We start from the raw sequence: 18,847 nt of genomic DNA, 5'->3' as shown, positions 1-18,847 counted from the left end.
TGAGGGAATGACGGAGCCCCTACCCTATCCCAGGTGCTGTTCAAGCACCTTCTATAGAACAACTCATTTTATCTTCATAACTACCCTATGAGCTAGGTACTATTGCCATCCCCATTTTATAGATAAGTAGACTGAGGCACAGAGAGGTTAAGGACCTTGCCCAAGATTTCACAGCTTGTAAGTGGCAGAGCGGGGAGTTAAGCTGTGGCAGTTTGATTTCAGAGACTGCATCATTTACAGCCTCACTGTTGTCAGGCAGATGTCCTGGGATCACAGAAAACTAGACATGAACAAGGTGATCTTCTTCTAGTGTTTTTCAAATTTTGTGCTCTGAAGCACATACATACATGTTCAGGTTATTAAAGCCAGAATGTCTGTTGGCCAGGTACAGTGGCTCACGCCTGTAATCCCACCACTTTGAGAGGACAGGGCAGGAGGATCACCTGAGGTTGGGAGTTCAAGACCAGCCTAGCCAACATAGTGAAACCCCATCTCTATGAAAAGTACAAAAATGAGCAGGGCATGGTGGTGGGCACCTGTAATCCCAGCTGTCAGGAGGCTGAGGCAGACGAATTGATTAAACTCAGAAGGTGGAGGTTGCAGTGAACCAAAATTGTACCACTGCACTACAGCCTGGGCAACAAAGGGAGATGACACACACACACACACACACACACACACACATACACACACACACACACACACACACAGAATGTTAATTCCGTGTATTTCTAGAAACTTCCATTCCCGAAGTCCTTTATGTCGATGTCTCATTTGCTGTCTTGGCACTATGGGAACTTGCGTGGCCATAATACTTAGGGAAGGGTGAAGGGGAGATTTGATCTGAGAAGCAAAGTAGAATTTTTAATAAAGCAAAAAGTAGCAAATGCAATGAGAAAAGCCTGTAAGAACAAATGATGGAAAGAAGCCAAAGGCTGGAAATAGAGCTCTTGAAAACCACCTTTGCCTTCCTTGAAGCAAAACAAGCTAACTGCTGAGGCTCTTGTTGGAGAAGATTGAGTTACGTTCCTGGATGCTTTCTCCCAGTGTTGTTTTCCTCTCACCTCTGGGTGGATTAGACTCGAGAATCTAATATGATTTGCTCACTAAATCCCATCTGCTTCCTTTGCTGATCTGTCCCCTCTTCTCTATCCTTCCTGGTGTTTCTTTTCCTTTCTTCCCAAATATGAGCTTTGAAATACCCAGCCAGGTTCCTGCCTCTGCCACTGAATGCCTGTGTGCCTGTTCAGGCAAATGATTTAACTGCTTCAGCTTTATTTTCCTCATCAGTAAAACGGGCACAACAATAGCAACTCCACAGAACTGTGAGAATGAAATGAGGTATATATATAAAGAGGCTAGCAGGGAGGGGTGCACATAGTGGATTTTAGTTCCTTTCTTTTCCCCATTTCTCTTTCCTTCCCCTTCATTCCTTAATTCCTTCATACTTGCTGGGCTGCACTGCGAGGGGAATAATCACCTTCAGTGGCCAAGATTCTCCATGGGGTGAATCTCAGGCATAGAGAACGCTAGTGTTCAAAGCTATAACATAATTTCCAAATAAAGTTTTTAGAGAAGAATTTATCTGTAAATAGCAAACACAAGTGCAATCACTTAAACATCATTAAATATTTCATCAAGCCTGGGAATTCCATATATTAAAGAGAAAGCCATTCTAGCAGATTGCTTTCATTGGTGTTATTAATGTTAAAGTAATTATATATAGTCGCAATTAATTATGAATTTATTAAGGGTTCATTGGTAAGAGTGAACAGACTTCCGTTTCTATTACAAATTGTAATAATGGATTTTATTAAACTCAATGCATAACACCCATGGGGAGTCCAGTCCTTTCCAGTGTTTGGATAACAGAAAAAACATCTACCCTAAAACAAAATATGAAAATTCCAATCTCCAGGCTAGATTGAGGACTAGTTGAGCACTTTACATATACCTGCAAATTAAATAGATTTTGTGTTGGTTATTGGATGTCAGGTTATCATGATAATGTTAAAATATCCAAGTGATATCCCATCCTATGGTTAGGAAAATATGAGCATCCTCTAAAGAGAGAACTTGCTAAAAATGGAAACTTACCATTGCAGAGTAGCAGGAGTGGAGTGGGGCTTGGATGCTCTATTATTTTCTTTTTCCTCATCTGTTAAAGGAAAGAAAAAGAAGCTAACTTCAGTAGGAAACACTAGGAAAAAGTAAAAGTCCTCTTGACTCTCCCAAGTTTCAAAAGACTATGTTTCTCTCAAATGTTGATGCTTTGAAACAATATGTTGTCTTTTCCAACCTGTTAGACTCATCATACTTTAATACAAAAAGAAGGGAAACTGACTTTTATTTTAAAACTCTTATGTCAATTGTATTTTTATTTGACACAATGTGTTAGAGTTCGAAGACATTTCCCTTTATCACTGAACGATGTGATCACACTCATCCACTTACTATTTTCCTAACTGAAGCAGGACAGATTACAATATCAACCCTAAAAACATAGGAGCCTTACTCACTGCTATGGACTGAATATTTGTGTCCCCCGCCCAAATTTATTTTTTGAAACACAATCCCCAGAAGAAGATATTTGAAAGTGGGGCCTTTAGGAAGTGATCAGTTATGAGTCTTGTGAATGGAATTAGTGTCTTTATGAAAGAGATCCCAGAGAGCTCCCCTCTACCCCTTCATCCCCTCTGAGAAGACAGAGAGAAGATAGCAAGAACAGCCATCTACGAACCAGGAAGTAGGCCCTCACCATGCCCAAATCTGCTATTGCCTTGCTCTCAGACTTCCCAGCCTCTAGAACTGGGAGAATAAATCTCTGTTAATTAATAAATCTTTGAGAATAACAGAGAAATAAATCTCTGTTGTTCATAACCCACCAAGTTGATGGCATTTTGTTATGAAAGCCTGAACAGACTGAAACTATTCACCATTTGTTCTTTGTAACCCCAATGAAGCAGATCTTTAATGTAGGATAGGGGAAAGTATAAGTGTTCAGAAGAATCAGGTTAGCAATCCAATAGAGCAGGGTTTAGCACACATTTTCTGTAAAGGACCTGGCTCACACCTGTAATCCCAGTACTTTGGGAGGCCAAGGCAAGTGGATCACTTGAGTTCAGGAGTTCAAGACCAGCCTGGCCAACATGGTGAAATCCTATCTTTACTAAAAATACAAAAATTAGCCAGGAGTGGTGATGTGCACCTGTAATCCGAGTACTCAGGAGGCTGGAACAGGAAAATTGCTTGAACCTAGGAGCTGGAGGTTGCAGTGAGCCGAGATCACACCACTGCACTCCAGTCTGGGCAGCAGAGCAAGACTCTTGTCTCAAAAACAAAAAGAAACATCCAATGTAATAGTAATAACTGAATATAATTTTTATAATATATGTCTACTAATAAGAATGAAATTAATTTTGGGGGTGTGGGTAACATTCTCCTAATTGGGATTAAAGTTAGTGTTGCCTGTTATTAAATAGATTGCAAAAGTTGATCTGTAAAGACCATTTTTAACTTGCAGCCCTACAAGCATCAGGCCAGCTTTGGCTCATGTGACCCTAATTTGCTGACCCCTGCAGTACCACAATATGAACACCATATTAATTTTTCACATATCTAAAAAAAATTAGTCACAATTTCATCATGGATTTACTGAGAAATACATATAATCAGTCTCTTATCCAATTCCTGATGAAGATTATTGATAGGAACAGTCAACATAAAATTTCTTGACCCACAAAATTTGGCCCAAAATAATTAGGACAAATAAGAGTCTCAAGAAGAAAAGTAATATGGTCAAAGTCTACAAACATAAAAATCAATAAAATTTAATATAGACATTAAAAAGATGAACGAAATCAATTTGTGGCATACAATTTATATGGAAAAGAATTAGTATTTAGGAAAATAGCTTAAGTAAAACAAAAATGAAAATGTCATATAATATGTAGAAAATTTTTTCTAAAATTAAATTAGCTCATCAAAGGTGAACGCAGAAAATATCTTCTCAATGAAAATTTATCAATATTGGTGTAATTCTGACTTAAATGTCTGCTTATAAGCACTGTGGCAATATGGTTGTTGCTTAATCAAAACCTAAATGTACTCACCTTCTTCCTTATTTATAGAACCCCAGTTTAGAGGGGATTGTGTGTTCAAGGAGAGTGACCCCCTTTCAAATCCTAGAATGGTAAATGTGGATTCATTTACAACAATCATGGCAATTAATTTTACGTCACCTAGCCACTGATTGGCTTAGGCGGAGCATGTAACATGATTTGGGCCAATCACATTTCAGGAGATGTTCTCTCAGGCTTCTTCCATTTTATTATTTTTCCCTAATAAAATGGAAGGAGTGAGAGATTCTGGCCTGTTCTTCTTTTGAGTGTGGCTATGAGATGACACAATAACTAGACGAAAGCAGCAAACTTGGGATGGGGTAAAACGCAAAATCAAAACCTGGGAAGGCATAGAAAAAAGGGAAAGCCAGAGGCTCTGATTGTCATGTGGTGCCTCTGATGAACCCACCAAAACAACGGCTGCCTCCTGTTCCATGAGATAGTGCAGTTTCTTCGGTTGATGAAACCTCCTTTCATTGGGATTCTCTTCCCTGCCACCAAAACCATTCTAACTGATGATTAGAACCCAAACCACACCAATGCTAAATGTTCCCAGGAACAGAATATAAAATACACCATAGACTCAACACTTGTTCATGATGCTTTGTCAACCTGGAGTTCTTCTAAATAGATGTTTCTCATCCTTTCCAGCCTGGACTAAATGCCACCAACTTTTTGAAGCCTTCCTTGATACTCTCTTAGTCAGAAATCAATCATTGATCCTAACTCTGTGCTTCTATAACACATTACTCGCCTCTCAGCTGCCCAGTGCAGCCACCTGGATAATTTCTTCTTCTTCTTCTTTTTTTTTTTGAGACAGAGTTTTGCTCTTGTTGCCCAGGCTGGAGTGCAATGGTGTGATTTCAGCTCACTGCAACCTCCACCTCCCAAGTTCAGTTGATTCTCCTGGCTCAGCCTCTCGAGTAACTGGGATTACAGGTGTCCACAACCACACGCAGCTAATTTTTGTATCTTTTAGTGGAGACAGGGTTTCACCATGTTGGTCAGGCTGGTACTGAACTCCTGACCTCAGGTGACTGGATCATTATTTCTGTACACATCCGTCCCTTCTGCTTAAGCATAAACTCAGTAAGAAGGCAGGGGTGGTATCTCAGTCATCTGCATTACCTCCTGCAGGACCTAGCACAGTACTTTCCACTTAGTACTTACATAGTTAAGTGTGCCTTCTCCAGTCTTAACAGCACAGTAAAGAGCATGAACATTTGGGTTTCACAAGAACGTGAGCCAATGAACCCCTAAACACACAGAACAGTACTTAACCTCTGTTGTTCACAAAGACACAAAAAGGAAACCAATAATGAGGCAGTACTTATATCTCTGAGAGAAAAGCAAATTTAAATAATGCGATTTTTGATGCTGGTGTATTCATGGTAAAATTGTCACTCTCAGAGTTCTGTATATCTGAAGGTAGTGTCAATGTTTTTAGTATGCAATTTGGCAGTAATATTGAGAACCGTCTAAAATGTTCAGCTACTTGGCCTTACAACCCCAAATTATCATACTAAGCAAATAACTGAAAATAAAGAGAAGGCTATATAAAAAACATGGGGCTGGGCACGGTGGCTCAAGCCTGTAATCCCAGCACTTTGGGAGGCAGAGGTGGGCAGATCACTTCAGGCCAGGAGTTTGAGACCAGCCTGGCTAACACGGTGAAACCCTGTCTCTATTAAAAATACAAAAATTAGTCTGAGCTCAAGAATCTCTTGAGCTCAGGAGGCAGAGGTTGCAGAGAGATCACACCACTACACTCCAGCCTGGGTGACAGGAGTGAAACCCTGTCTCAAAATCAAACAACAATGACAACAACAAATTGTCAATTGTATTTTTTTAAAGCAAGAAAAACCACATAAACAACCTAAATATACCTCTACCTAGCTGGGACTGGCACATGGTTAATATTTTTGTTCTCCCTAAAACTGGCTGAGTTTTAAATTTTATTTCTTTAAATTTCAGCATTTTGGTCTGAGTAATAATAATCCTAACACGTACTGGCCAGAACTGAGCAAACCACTCAACTTACTCGAGCTTCATTTTTCCTCATTTGTAAAACGGTCATCTTCTATGGCAATTAGAAAAATCCTATTAATTTGTTCAACAAATATTTATTGAATACCTATTTGTACCAACTAGGCACTGGGGAGAAAGAAATTAAACTCTTGCCTTTGAGTTTGGTTAGAGAAAGAGAAAGGCAGAGGAGAGAGAGGACAAGTTCTGCAAGAAGCAATAAGTGCTGTGATACAGGCAGGCACAGAGGAGTCTGCCAGCCCAGACTGCATGAAAAAGCAGGGCTTATCAGAGAAGGCTCCCTGGAAGAAGCGATAGGTGAGCTGTGTCCTGGAGCCAGCCAGACGTGGAAGTCAAGAGTAGGGTGGAGAAGGTGAGAGCAGATAAAGAGAAGGGCACCTGACAGATTATGTCACTTTCCCAGAAGCAAGGTGGCTGCAGCACGAGTCTTTGTTGGATGTGGCAGAGTAGATCCAGGTGAGCATGGAACGAGATGTTTAACAATCTAATTATCCCGTGTAAGTCTTAAGACAATTGTCTCTAAACAGAGGATAATAATAATCCCTACCTAAAAAGATTGTTGGGAGGATTAAGTGAAATGAGCTTAACGGAGGGTAAGAGTTCAAAAGCACCCTCTGCAGCCACTGTGGGGAAAGATTGCCCTTGGTTGTGGCTGGCCGGCCTGAGGTATTTGGAGCAATTCTGTCTGCTGGGATCTGCGGCTGGGGAAGATTTACAGGGGCGAAGACAACTGCATTGCCAAGGACCTCACAGGCAAACACACAACAGGGAACGTCACAGATCCATATAGGAGACGGCACTTGAGCTGAGGCTTGAAGGGATGATTGAGGTTTTTAAAAAATAATGTTTTATATTCACAAAAGTAATCAGTGTTCATTTTTTTTTAAATTAAGAAAGTGTGGAGAAAATATCTCAGTATCCAAGCCCCTCTCAACAGAGGTAATGACTTTTTTATCCTATTTGCCTCATCTGTTTTGGGGGTTCTTTTTTTTCTTTTCTTTTCTCTTTTCTGGGGAGACGATGTCTCGCTTTGTCACCATGCTGGAGTGCAGTGATGCAATACCGGCTCACTGCAACCTCTGCCTCCCAGGTTCATGAGATTCTTTTGCCTCAGCCTCCCAAGTAGCTGGGACTGCAGGCGCCCACCACCATGACTGGCTAACTTTTGTATTTTTAGTAGTGACAGGGTTTCATCATGTTGGCCAGGATATGGTCTTGATCTCTTGACCTCGTGATCTACCTACCTTGGCCTCCCAAAGTGCTGGGATTACAGGCATGAACCACCCCACCTGGCCTTTTTCAGGGTTCTTTCACATGCAAGCATACACATATCTACACTTAAAATATGTGAGGGTCATGCAGTCCATCCTAGATTGTAACCTGCCCTGTTCATCTTGAAGAAGACACATCACACTGTGGGAGGAGGCCACCAAGGGAGAGGGTACTCCAAGAAGCAGAAGCAGCAGGAGGAAAGGCATTGAACTGGGACCTGCGGCCCAGGGAAGATGCATGGGTTACATTGGTGGAGCCAGGGAAGTTCCCTGTTCTGGGATTCCCTCACAGTGTCTCCCGCTCAAGCAGTACTGCCTTTATTATATCAGATTGTTTTCCCAACTAAACTTTGTTATGGCCCCATTTCTGAGTATCAGTGAATGAAAAGAACTTGGCTTTGAGGACAGGCAGAAATGAGTTTAAATTTCAGCACTGCCCCCAACTATGTGGACTTTGAGCAGCAACTTGACTCATCCAAGACTGAAGGCCCTTATCTAAAAAAATGTGAATCATAACCTATGACACAAGGATGTTTTGAGGATTAAATAAAATACATTAAGGACTAGATACATTTTTTAAAACTATCATACTAATAATAGCATTCATTGGTCAAGTCCTTAAGCCAGGCACTGCATGCAGTCTTGCTTGCCACCCAGGCTGGAGTGCAGTGGCGTGATCTCAGCTCACCATAATCTCTACCTCCCAGGTTCAAGCGATTCTCCTGCCTCAGCCTCCTGAGTAGCTGGGACTACAGGCACGTGCCACCATGCCCGGCTAATTTTTTGTATGTTTAGTAGAGATGGGGTTTCACCATGTTAGCCAGGATGGTCTCCATCTCCTGACCTCATGATCCACCCACCTCAGCCTCCCAAACTACCGGGATTACAGGTGTAAGCCACCGTGCCTGGCCAAGGAGTTACTTTTTAAGTTTTTTTTTTTTTTTTTTTTTTTTTACTTTGAGATGGGGTCTTGTCATGTTGCAGGTCACTTTTCATATGCTATCTATTTTATTCCTCCAAATATTGCATTGAAGAAGTTTTACATCCCTATTTTATAAATTAGGAAAGGGAGCTTTGGTGAGGCTGAATAATTGCATGAGGCCATGCAGGTGCTAAGTGGAGACAGGATCTCACCACATGCTCAGCAATACAGTGGCTACTGATAGCATTTAGAAGAGAACTGGTCTACTCCAAAGCCAGTGTGGACCCTCCACCTTAGTCACCAAACATACTGTCCACCTCTGCTGGCTCCTTTCCTTAGATCGCTGGTGACTTTGTGCCCTGGGTCTGAATGCCCAGCCCTTTTCTTCTAAAGTGAGGGGTGTGTCACACCCAGGCCTGACCTTCCTATTTGATGGCTCTCTATCTTAGTTCTCCTGAAGTGCTGGCTATTTATTTACTCATTCATCAGATATTTATTGAGTGACTTCATGCCAGTCCCATGACAGCTGCTAAAGAGTAAGAAAAAACAGACATAGTTGCTGCTCTCCTGAGGTCATAAATTATCAGCCAATAAAATGTAAGTCCCAGCCAGGTTTGGTGTCATGCATCTGTAGTCCCAGCTACTCGGGAAGCTGAGCTGGGAGGACCACTTGAGTCCAGGAGTTCGAGACCAGCCTGGGCAACATGGGTTGCCCCATCTCAAAAGTAAAGTAAAATTAAACTAAAGAAAAAAAAAAAATTAAAAGTAAGTCATTGGCTGGGCATGGTGGCTCACACCTGTAATCCCAGCACTTTGGGAGGCCGAGGCAGGCAGATCATGAGGTCAGGAGATGGAGACCATCCTGGCTAACGTGGTGAAACCATGTCTGTAATAAACTTACAAAAATTAGACAGCCATGGTGGCACGTGCCTTTAGTCCCAGCTACTCAGGAGGCTGAGGCAGGAGAATTGCTTGAACCTAGGCAGTAGAGGTTACAGTGAGTGGAGATCACGCCGCTGCACTCCAGCCTGGCGACAGAATGAGACTCTGTCTCAAAAAAAAAAAAAAAAGAATAAGTCCTGGGCAAGAGCTGTGAAGTGCTGGTCCAGGATGCTGTGGCAGCACCAAAAGTGGGGTGTGAGCCTGGTTTGGGGATCTGAGGAGGAGCAGGAACCTTACCTGGGCGAAGAGAGTAGAAAGGAGGAGAGCACATTTTAGGTAAGTGGAAATAGTCACAGTTGATAGAGACTTTAGGAACTGGTTCTGCCAAATACTTTTCATTTTCACTGAGAAAAATGCCTTTAACCAAACAAGATTCAACTTGTAAAGTATCATTTCAGGCCAGCAAGATTCCTGGGGCCATTTGCAGGCACACCTCCAGTGCCCCCTGGCTTGTCCTGCCACAGCTGGAAAAGGGCAGTCTGCTTAAAGAAAACTCCTGCCAAGATGCTGCCCTGGCTCCTGGTCTTCTTGCCACTCTGTTCTGCTCCCACTTTGGAGTTATGATTCCTAACACGGTAAAGGGGGTCTCAGCCCAGTTCCCAGTAGTGAGCATCTTTGCGCTCCTGTCTGCATCCACCTCCTGATATAAACTCTGGGTCCAAATGCCCAGGCTCAAATCCCAGCTCCACTACTTACTAGCCATGTGACCTTGACAACATTTTGGTTCCTCAGTTTCATTATCTATAAAATAGGGATAATAACAGTACCAAGCACTAGTATTAATTAAACCACTTCTGGCTCAAAGACTTGCTATCTAAGTGTTCCCTGTTCCTATAATGGTTATCCCCTCTCCAGAGGGACCCTGCCCCTGGATCCCCACCCTGTCTGCGGGGCTGGGTGTGGCAAGCCCTGCAGCTGGGACAGAGTTATTTAGCTGTGTGCTCCCTCAGCACCTTGACTGCACCCCAGCAAAGTCCCCATTGCAGAGTGTGGCCGCTCCCCACGGATTGTTTTAATCCATTCAGGCTGCAGTAACAAAATACCATAGATTGGGTGGTTTTTAAACACAGAAATTGATTTCTCAGAATTTTAGAGGCTTGGAGGTCCACGATGAGGGCAACAGTGGTTTGGTGTCTGGGGAGGCTCTGCTTCCTGCTTCAAAGACAGCTGTCTTCTCGCACTGTGTTCACACACGGCAGAAGGGGCGAGGGAGCTCTCTGGGGTCTCTTTTATAAGGAGACAGTAATCCCATTCACGAGGGCTGAACCTTCATGACGTAACATTTCCCCAAAGCCTCATCTCCAAATGCCATCACATTGGGGGTTAATGTTTCAACATATTAATTTGGCGGGACATGGACATTCAGTCTGCAGCACTGGCTGCTGTGTCTGCCTTGGTAGTTTGTAAGCACTGCAGGGCGCAGACCTTGCTCACTGTTGTGTCTCCAGCACCCACATGTGGCAGGGGCTCAGGAAGTATTTGCGGAATGAATGAATGTATGAAATGACACCGCAATTAAAAGTGGAGGCTTCCCATCTGATTTCAGTAAGCATATAGAATAGCAGTACTACTGGGGAATATTTATTGAGGACTTATCATGTGTCAGGCACTGCGCAAAGCTCTTCATGGTATTGCATTTCATTTTCACAGCTGCCCTAGAAAGTGAACAGTTTCACGCATGTGAAGCATCAAATACAGTGCCTGCGTGTACTTAGCACTTAATCAATGTTAGGCCTAATTAGCATTATCCACATTTACAGAGGAAGAAACTAAGGCTCAGAGAAGTGAAGCAATTTGTCTGAGGTCACACAGTGAGTGGCAGTTGATGTCAAAACCTCCCCAGACCCCAACATTTATGAGCTTCATTCTCTCTTCAACCTCGCAGTACTGTACTGAAGATTTTAGAGAAGTTATCTGCTTCATCATTTCTTTTCTTCCTCCACGTCAAATGAATTCACATTTGGGAATCTATTCTAGAATGTTTCCTGCCTGGAGCCAGTGTGGCAGAATTTAATATTGAGGAAGCACATTTCTGAATTAATTACTTCTTTTCAAATCCCAGGAAAGGTTCAAGTTTATGTGAGCTTCAAGTTTCACTTCAAAGTTTTAATTCTATTTCCTTTCATTATACTGACCTGGCTGCACCTGGCAAGACCTCACCTGTTGGGAACATGAGGTTGCCAAACGTTTCATTTCCCCTCATTCACCTCCTTTCCAGCCCCTGCAAAGGGCACCAGCTGATGAGCAGGGTGCCTGGCACCCAGGCCTTTGGCAGTGGGCATCAGCCTCTGGCAGCAAATCTTTCTCCCCGTGGGAACGGGACTAAATCCCAAACAAAACTGTGATGTTGGCAGCATTTGCTCTGAGGGGCCCACACCTGCTTCCTCTCGCCTCTTCTGGGTGAATTCCTTCAAATCTTGGAGTGGGAAAGGGGCTAACTTTGATACAAAATCCAAAAGCCATAAAATAAAAGATCGATAAATTTCACTAAATAAAAAGTCCAAAACTTCTCTGTGAGGGGGAAAAAAACTGCAACATGAGTACAAAGATAATGACTCACTCAGGAAGACTGCAATCACTCCACAGACAATGGCCTCATCTGCTCACCATAGAAAGCAGTTCCCATAAAGCCAGCAGGAAAAAGACCAAGAACCAAGAGAAAAAATAGGCGATGCACATGACACACAATTAATGGAAAAAATACAAATGCTCTTAAAAAGTGAAAAGATGATCATTTTTAATCAATGAACATAGAAATCACACCAAGATGGCATTTCTTACTTACCAGGTTGGCAAAAATCCAAATCACAGCCACACAACTCTGCTGTGAACCTATGGGAAACAGGTACCCTCAGACCTTGCAGGGGAGAGTGAATGGTGCCTCCTGAACAGACACAGTGGCTCACACCTATAATCCCAGCACTTTGGGAGCCTGAGGCAGGAGAATCATAGTGAGACCCCATCACTACAAAAAATTTTTTAAATTAGCTGGAAAGACTGGGCATGGTGGCTCATGCCTGTAATTTCAGCACTTTGGGAGGCCAAGGTGGGCAAAGTGCTTGAACTCAAGAGTTTGACCAGCCTTGGCAACGTGGTAAAACCCCACCTCTACAAAAAAAAAATTAGCAAGGCATGGTGGTGCCCACCTCTACTCTCAGCTACTCAGGAGGCTGAGGGGGGAGCCATCACCTGAGCCCAGGAGGTTGAAGCTGCAGTGAGCTGTGATTGCACCACTGTGCTCCGGCCTGGGTGACAGAGCAAGACCCTATCTCAAAAACAAAAACAAAACAAAAAAACATAAAAGAACTCAGGGTCTCCCTATATGGAAGGTCGTTTGGCAGAATCTACTGAAATCCCACGTTCCCTTAATCCAGCAGCCCCAGGTCTGTGAACTGATCCTACAGTTATACCTGGACACATTGAAACGATGCATACACAAGGTTATTTGTTGCAGCTTGTCTGTAACAGCAAAAGTTTGGAAACAGCCCAGGTGTTCATCTGGGTAACTAAATTAGGATGCATCCTCACAATGGGATACTACACAAGTATTTTTTTAAAGATGAAAACCAAAAAAGAACGAGGATGCTTTCTATGTTCTTACTGATATGGAACACTCCGGTTTTTATTATTAAGTGAAAAAAGCAAGTCACAGCACAGTGCATACAGTATGCTACTTTTTTGTGTTAAAAAAGTGACAAATGGCCAGGCATGATAGCTCATGCCTGCAATCCCACCACTTTGGTGGGTGGATCACTTGAGATAAGGAGTTTGAGACCTGCCTGACCAACATGGCAAGACCTTGCCCCCCCAAAAACACAAACATTAGCCGGGTGTGGTGGTGCATGCCTGTAACCCTAGCTATTCAGGAGGATAAGACAGGAGAATTGCTTGAACCTGGGAGGTGGAGGCTGCAGTGAGCCAAGACAGTGCCACTGCACTCCAGCCTGGGTGACAGAGCGAGACTCTGTCAAAAAAAAAAAAAAAAAAAAAAGAAGAACATATATTTGAATTTTTTATTTGCAGAAGGAAATATTCGAAGAATACATAAAAAAAAAAAAACAAAAGTATTTATTACTAGGAAGCCGTAGAGGGTTGCGAAGGGAAGATGGAGGTGAGACCAAGACTGCTCAATGAGTACCTTTTAAAGCATTTTGATTGTTGGACTACATGGCTGTATTATTGATTCAAAACTAGTCTAATTTCTAAGCATGAACAAATTAAAAAGACTCTATGGGGAGGGGGATCCGAAGGAAGAATCTACTCAAATGGGTAAGTGGTCCTGGAGAGCCAAAAACTGAAAGCAAATTATAAACACCCATAATCTAGTGAGGCTTTATGGTCTATTTTGTTTTCCTAATATCCATATGCTTACTGAGCACCTATGTACCAGGCCCTACTATGTTAAGTGCTGGTGAGATGTTTTGGCCCCATGGAGAGACTAAATGGAGGGTGGAGGGGCCCTGGCCTGGTAGTGTCCTTGAAGCCCAGAGGAAATAGTACATCCTTCTTCCCCAGAGGAGTCCTCTGGAGAAGAGAGGACAGATAGACTGACATTGTGGGCAGAATGGGCAGCCCTTGATGACACTGTGGGCACAGTTGTGAGGATGTAGAAGAGCCAAGGAGGTCATCTTAAATCATAGCCTAAATACTGGGGCCGTGCCAGCCAGCTAGCAGTCTCGAAGCCAGCACTAAAACTGCAGTAGGCACCCCATGGAGGCAACCCAATTCTTTGCAGGCATCCCAGGAGGTCTCTGCTGTTGAACCCTGTCCTGGATCTCAGTCTTGCCCTAGTGCTAGGAGCTGCCTGAACGCCTTTCTGCTATTGGCAGGGCATTTGGCTCACACCTCAATGGAAATACAAAACAGCTCCTGACCACCCTGAACCTCCTTCTTCTCCTGGAGACATTCCATCTCACTATAGTCCTCTCCTCTTCGCAATAGATAAGGCTGAGCAGTTCCTTGCATCCTTTTCAGTAAAGAATTTCAAATGAGGTTTAACAACATTCCTCTTCTCTGGAAATCTTTTTATAAAGTTAAAAGACACCAAACTGGATAATCAAGTAAGACACGCTGAGTGGAGTGAGAGAGAGATATACCTTTCACTTACATAGCCTTGAAATGTGATATATATATTTTTTGAGACAGAGTTTCACTCCTGTTGCCCAGTCTGGAGCGCAATGTCATGGTCTCGGCTCACTGCAACCTCTCCACCTCCCAGGTTCAAGCAATCCTTCTGCCTCGGCCACTCAAGTAGCTGGAATTATAGGCGCCTTGCCACCACATGCGGCCCAAACTCATTCCTAGACCTGTTTATCATTATTCTTCAACCTCTCTGCTCAAGTCAACCTGGAAAACTCTCCAAGCTCAAGACCAGTCTTGTAGCGTTCTGCCTCCCACCTCTTTACCATCACTGCAGGAGCCACGTGGATCCTTTGAGGCCCAAGGCAAGTGCCACCACCTCCAAGATGCCTTCCCAGTCACCTTCCAATCTGTGACCTCCCTCAAACTTTAGCATGCATAATTAGTAAATCACCTGAAAGTACTGTTAAAATGTAGAGCATTTTTCACTGAGTCTGGGAGGGGCCTGAAATACTGCATTTCTCACAAGCTTCCACGGAGGTCTATGCTATACTCCAGGACCACACTTGGTGTGGCAAGGTCTTAAGATCACCTCATATCATTTGAATGAAGCTGATCACATATGTCCCTGCATTATTAATATCCAAGCATGTGCCTTAACTTCTCTTCTAGATTGAAAATTCATTGAGAGCAGGGATCCATGGAAGAGACAGCTTATGTAGTGGAAAAAGAGCCAGCAATAAAATCAGATCGCTCTAAATTTAAGTCTTAACTCTACTGCTTACTTGCTATGACATTGAATAAGTCACACAACCTCTGAAGCTGTTTCTTCATCTGTAAAATGGGGATAAAAATACTTTCCCTCCAGAGAAATCATGATTGTGATTATGCCTAGCATACTGCCTGATGTGGAATATATGTTAATATTGGCTCCCTGCTCTTTCTTTCCTTATATAATTTTGGGAATATAGACTCTATGGAAATAGAGTCTAGCATGTAGTAGGTGCCGAGGGAATCTTCTGGGCCCAATTTTTGCAGAAATTTCTGTTCTACCCATACAACTCTGTCTAATCCCCACTGCTGAGATTTCCTCTCTGGACGTGATGCTCCAATAGTCACAAAATTTTTAATATTTTACAGTCACAATCCTCCTGTTTGTTGGCAAGTATGCCATCAGAAGCATAAATATCTACTGACATCTGCCAGGGGAAAAATGCAATTTGTCTAGATTGGAAGTGAGAATTAATAAGACCTGCATTATGATAAATAACCCATCCACTCTTGCTCAGTCCCTTCACCCATCAGGCATTTAGGATTTGACTCCACTGGTGCAGGGTTTTCTTTCCAACTGCATTCCATAAAAAAAAAATCAGTCCCACAAAAAAGAAAAAAATATCAGTCCCATATCACACTTCTTCATACTCACTGAATCTCTAGCTAATCAACTAAATCAATCTTTTTTGGGTTGTTAAGGGACATAACAGAGCATTAGACAGATATCAGAACACCTCAGTAACAGTCCTGATTCTGTCACTAACTAGGAGTATTATCTCAGGCAAATCCTGTCCCTTCTCTGAGTCTCAGTGTCCTTATCTGTAAAACAGGAGATTTGGGCCAAGATGATCCATAAAATCTCACACTCTTTTATTCTAGGCTAACAAACTGAGTGCAGAGTCTTCCATTCCAAGCAACACATTTTTACTTTGACCAGGTCCCTGATGCCAACACTGAAAGGCTTATGCCAGTAAAAGAAGTCCTCTCAGTAAGCAGAATCTTGACCTCTCTCAAATCATCCCGAGAAGGCATTTTTTCTCTTGGCCTGGTCCAGAGATACACTCTATGGCAGGCCACCCAATAGCAAGTCCTTCATTTTTTCCTGCTTGCTAATCAAACCCGTTTTATCCAAGGCAATATTATGATAGCCCAAGAAGTAAACCATGATTTTTCTAAGCCAAGGGTTGGTTTTCTGCAAAGAGCCAGAGAGTAACTATTTTAGGCTCTGTGGGCCACATATGGTCTATTCCTTTTCTTCTTCTCCTCCTCCCCAACTCTTTAAAAATGAAAAAAAAATTATTAGATCATGGGAGGTATAAAAAGAGCCCACAGGCTAGATTTGACTGTGGTCAGTCCAACTATCATAATCTCATTCTTAGGACAAATCCTCTTTCATCCTCCTTTTCACTTATAAATGATAGCATTATGGACAAAAACAAAGTAAAATAAGTCTACTGGGGTTTCTGGGAAATATTTTGTTGTTTTCTGATAAAAGAGAGACAGACAAGAAGAAAACCAACTGGTGCCTCCCCTTGTTCCATTTTCCTGTCTGAAATGTGGACCTGATGCCTGGACCTGCAGCAGCTCCCTTGTGATTATGAGGTACTAACATGGGGACAAAACCCAACAATGTAGGGGACTCAGCAGAGAGACATACAAAGCCTGGGTCCTGGAGGATGTAGAGCTGCTGAATAACCCTGGAACCTCCTCCTTTCCATCTTTGGTTAAATAAAATAACAAATATCGACAGCATCTAAACCATCAGGTTTCTGTCTCTTAAAATCCAAAGCATTCTTTTGAATTTTTTTTTTCTTTGAGATGGGGCCTCACTGTCTCACCCAGGCTGGTAGGCAGTGGCATGATCTTGGCTCACTGCAACCTCCACCCCTCAAGATCAAACGATCCTCCCACCATAGGCCTCTCAAGTAGCTGGGATCACAGGTCAGAGCATTCTTAACATGCTTAATCAGAGGGGTCTTTTCCTCATAATTTTTAAAACTTCAACCATGACCTGTGCCAAGCACTGGGGTTACAACATTGAACCATACAACATTCCTGCCTTCTTGGGGCTTTCTAGTCTAGTAAAGGAGATGACAAAGCACAATCAAATATTGACACACCAGATCAGTCACTAAGAGGGGATGATGAGCTCTACTCTTAGTGTTCCTACTGGCAAATTATGAAATCACCAATGTCAAGTCTTTGAAACATGAGGGTTCATTACTTTCTGAGAGGCAGACAAGTGCAAAAAACATTATAAAAGACTAATGCTGAAAGGCAGACATAGAGACCTGAGTTCAAATCCCAACTCTACCACTTATCAGCTATGTGACTTTGGGCAAGATTCTTGACATCTGCTAGGGAAAAGAAATGCAATTTGGAGTGGGCTAAGGACTTGAGGGGAATTTGGATGCAAGCATGTTTGAGCTTCAATTTCTACATATGTAAGTTAAAGGTCATTAATCATAAGCCACCTCTTTGGACGACTGTGAGAAAGAAATGAGATAATGGAATTAAAGCACTTCTCATTGCTCAATAAATGATAGCTATACATACATATTAACTAAAAATAAAGTAGCTTGCCCTAGATTAACTCACCCACCAAATTGTAAAAGATAGATAAAATATACAAGTAGTTATTTGAAAACACTGGAGAGCAATAAATGCAGACAGGACTAGAGGAACTACAAGCCTTAAAAGAAAGGAAGCACCAGAAGTAAGCTCTACAGTCACCTTGATGTTTTCCCTAAAGATGTTTCCAAATTGCTACACTGGGAAATAGAAACCAAGCAAAGAGTATAGTCTATTGAGCTAAGAAGAGTTTGGGGATGACAGAGTATTTAATGTCTGAGGAGCAAAATCCCAAAAAGAAGAAAACTTTAAAGAAAGAGACAAATGTACCTATATTCAAATTACCCCTCAAGTCCTTAGCCCACTCCTAAGCTATACATGCAGAGAGTGAGAAACCAAGAAACTAAGGGGAAAACAGCAGTTTAGGAACTAAAGAGCCAATCATTAATTGATTAGGGTTGGAGTCCAAGCTGGGTCAATGTAAAGGGAAGTTGGTAATCACCCAGAGCTTTCAGCTGTGAACCTAGAAAGGCCATGCTTTAGGAATAAAAACCACACCCCAGTAGTATAGACAAAAGTGACATAGACTAGACTTAACCAAGGGTTGACAAGATTAAGAACTACTAGCTCTCTCTCTGCCTGCTAGAACAAAACTCAACACTTGTTGAAGAAAGTTAACATCCTTCGCCCAAAGGCTCTTCCATTTTGCATCCATAATGTCCAGCATTGGATAAAAAATATAGGGTATTATTGAAAAACCTCAAAAGAATCAAAAAGACCTGAAATCCAAGAAAGAAGCCAGATAATAGAAATAGATCCAGAGATAATTCAGATACTAGACCTATCAGACAGGAACTTAAAAATAACTAGGGTTAATATGTTTGAGGAGATAGAGAAAAAGATGGTCAAATTAGATGAAATGATGGACAAAGCAGATGAAAAAATGGAGAATATCAACCAAGATTTAGAAACTATGAGAAAAGAATCAACTGGACTACCTACCACAAAAGAATACAATTATCTGAAATTAGGATCACTTGGATGGGCTTAATAGCAGACTAGTCCTGATAAAAAGTGGGATTTAGAACTGAAAGGCCAATTAAAAAAATACAAAACTGAGG

At 42.3% G+C, this 18,847-nt stretch overlaps 1 protein-coding gene across 8 annotated transcripts in view; it reads right to left on the bottom strand.

Annotated features, from left to right (window-relative positions):
• Window positions 1-18,847, bottom strand: part of RFX4 (regulatory factor X4) — a 179,468-nt gene that overhangs the window by 122,609 nt on the left and 38,012 nt on the right. For all 8 annotated transcript variants that reach the window (XM_078337185.1, XM_035258516.3, XM_035258517.3 and 5 more), the window contains one exon: window positions 2,098-2,158. Coding sequence is in view for 7 of the 8 variants with exons in the window: in XM_035258516.3 (XP_035114407.1) it covers window positions 2,098-2,158 (61 nt within the window). In the remaining variant the exon portion in view is untranslated. The remainder of the gene's footprint in view (window positions 1-2,097; window positions 2,159-18,847) is intronic.

This window comes from Callithrix jacchus, chromosome 9, assembly GCF_049354715.1.
Source record: "Callithrix jacchus isolate 240 chromosome 9, calJac240_pri, whole genome shotgun sequence".
In the NCBI taxonomy this organism is placed as follows: domain Eukaryota; kingdom Metazoa; phylum Chordata; class Mammalia; order Primates; family Cebidae; genus Callithrix; species Callithrix jacchus.
Note: the sequence above shows the minus strand (reverse complement) of the source record. Positions and strands in the feature narration are given on the sequence as shown.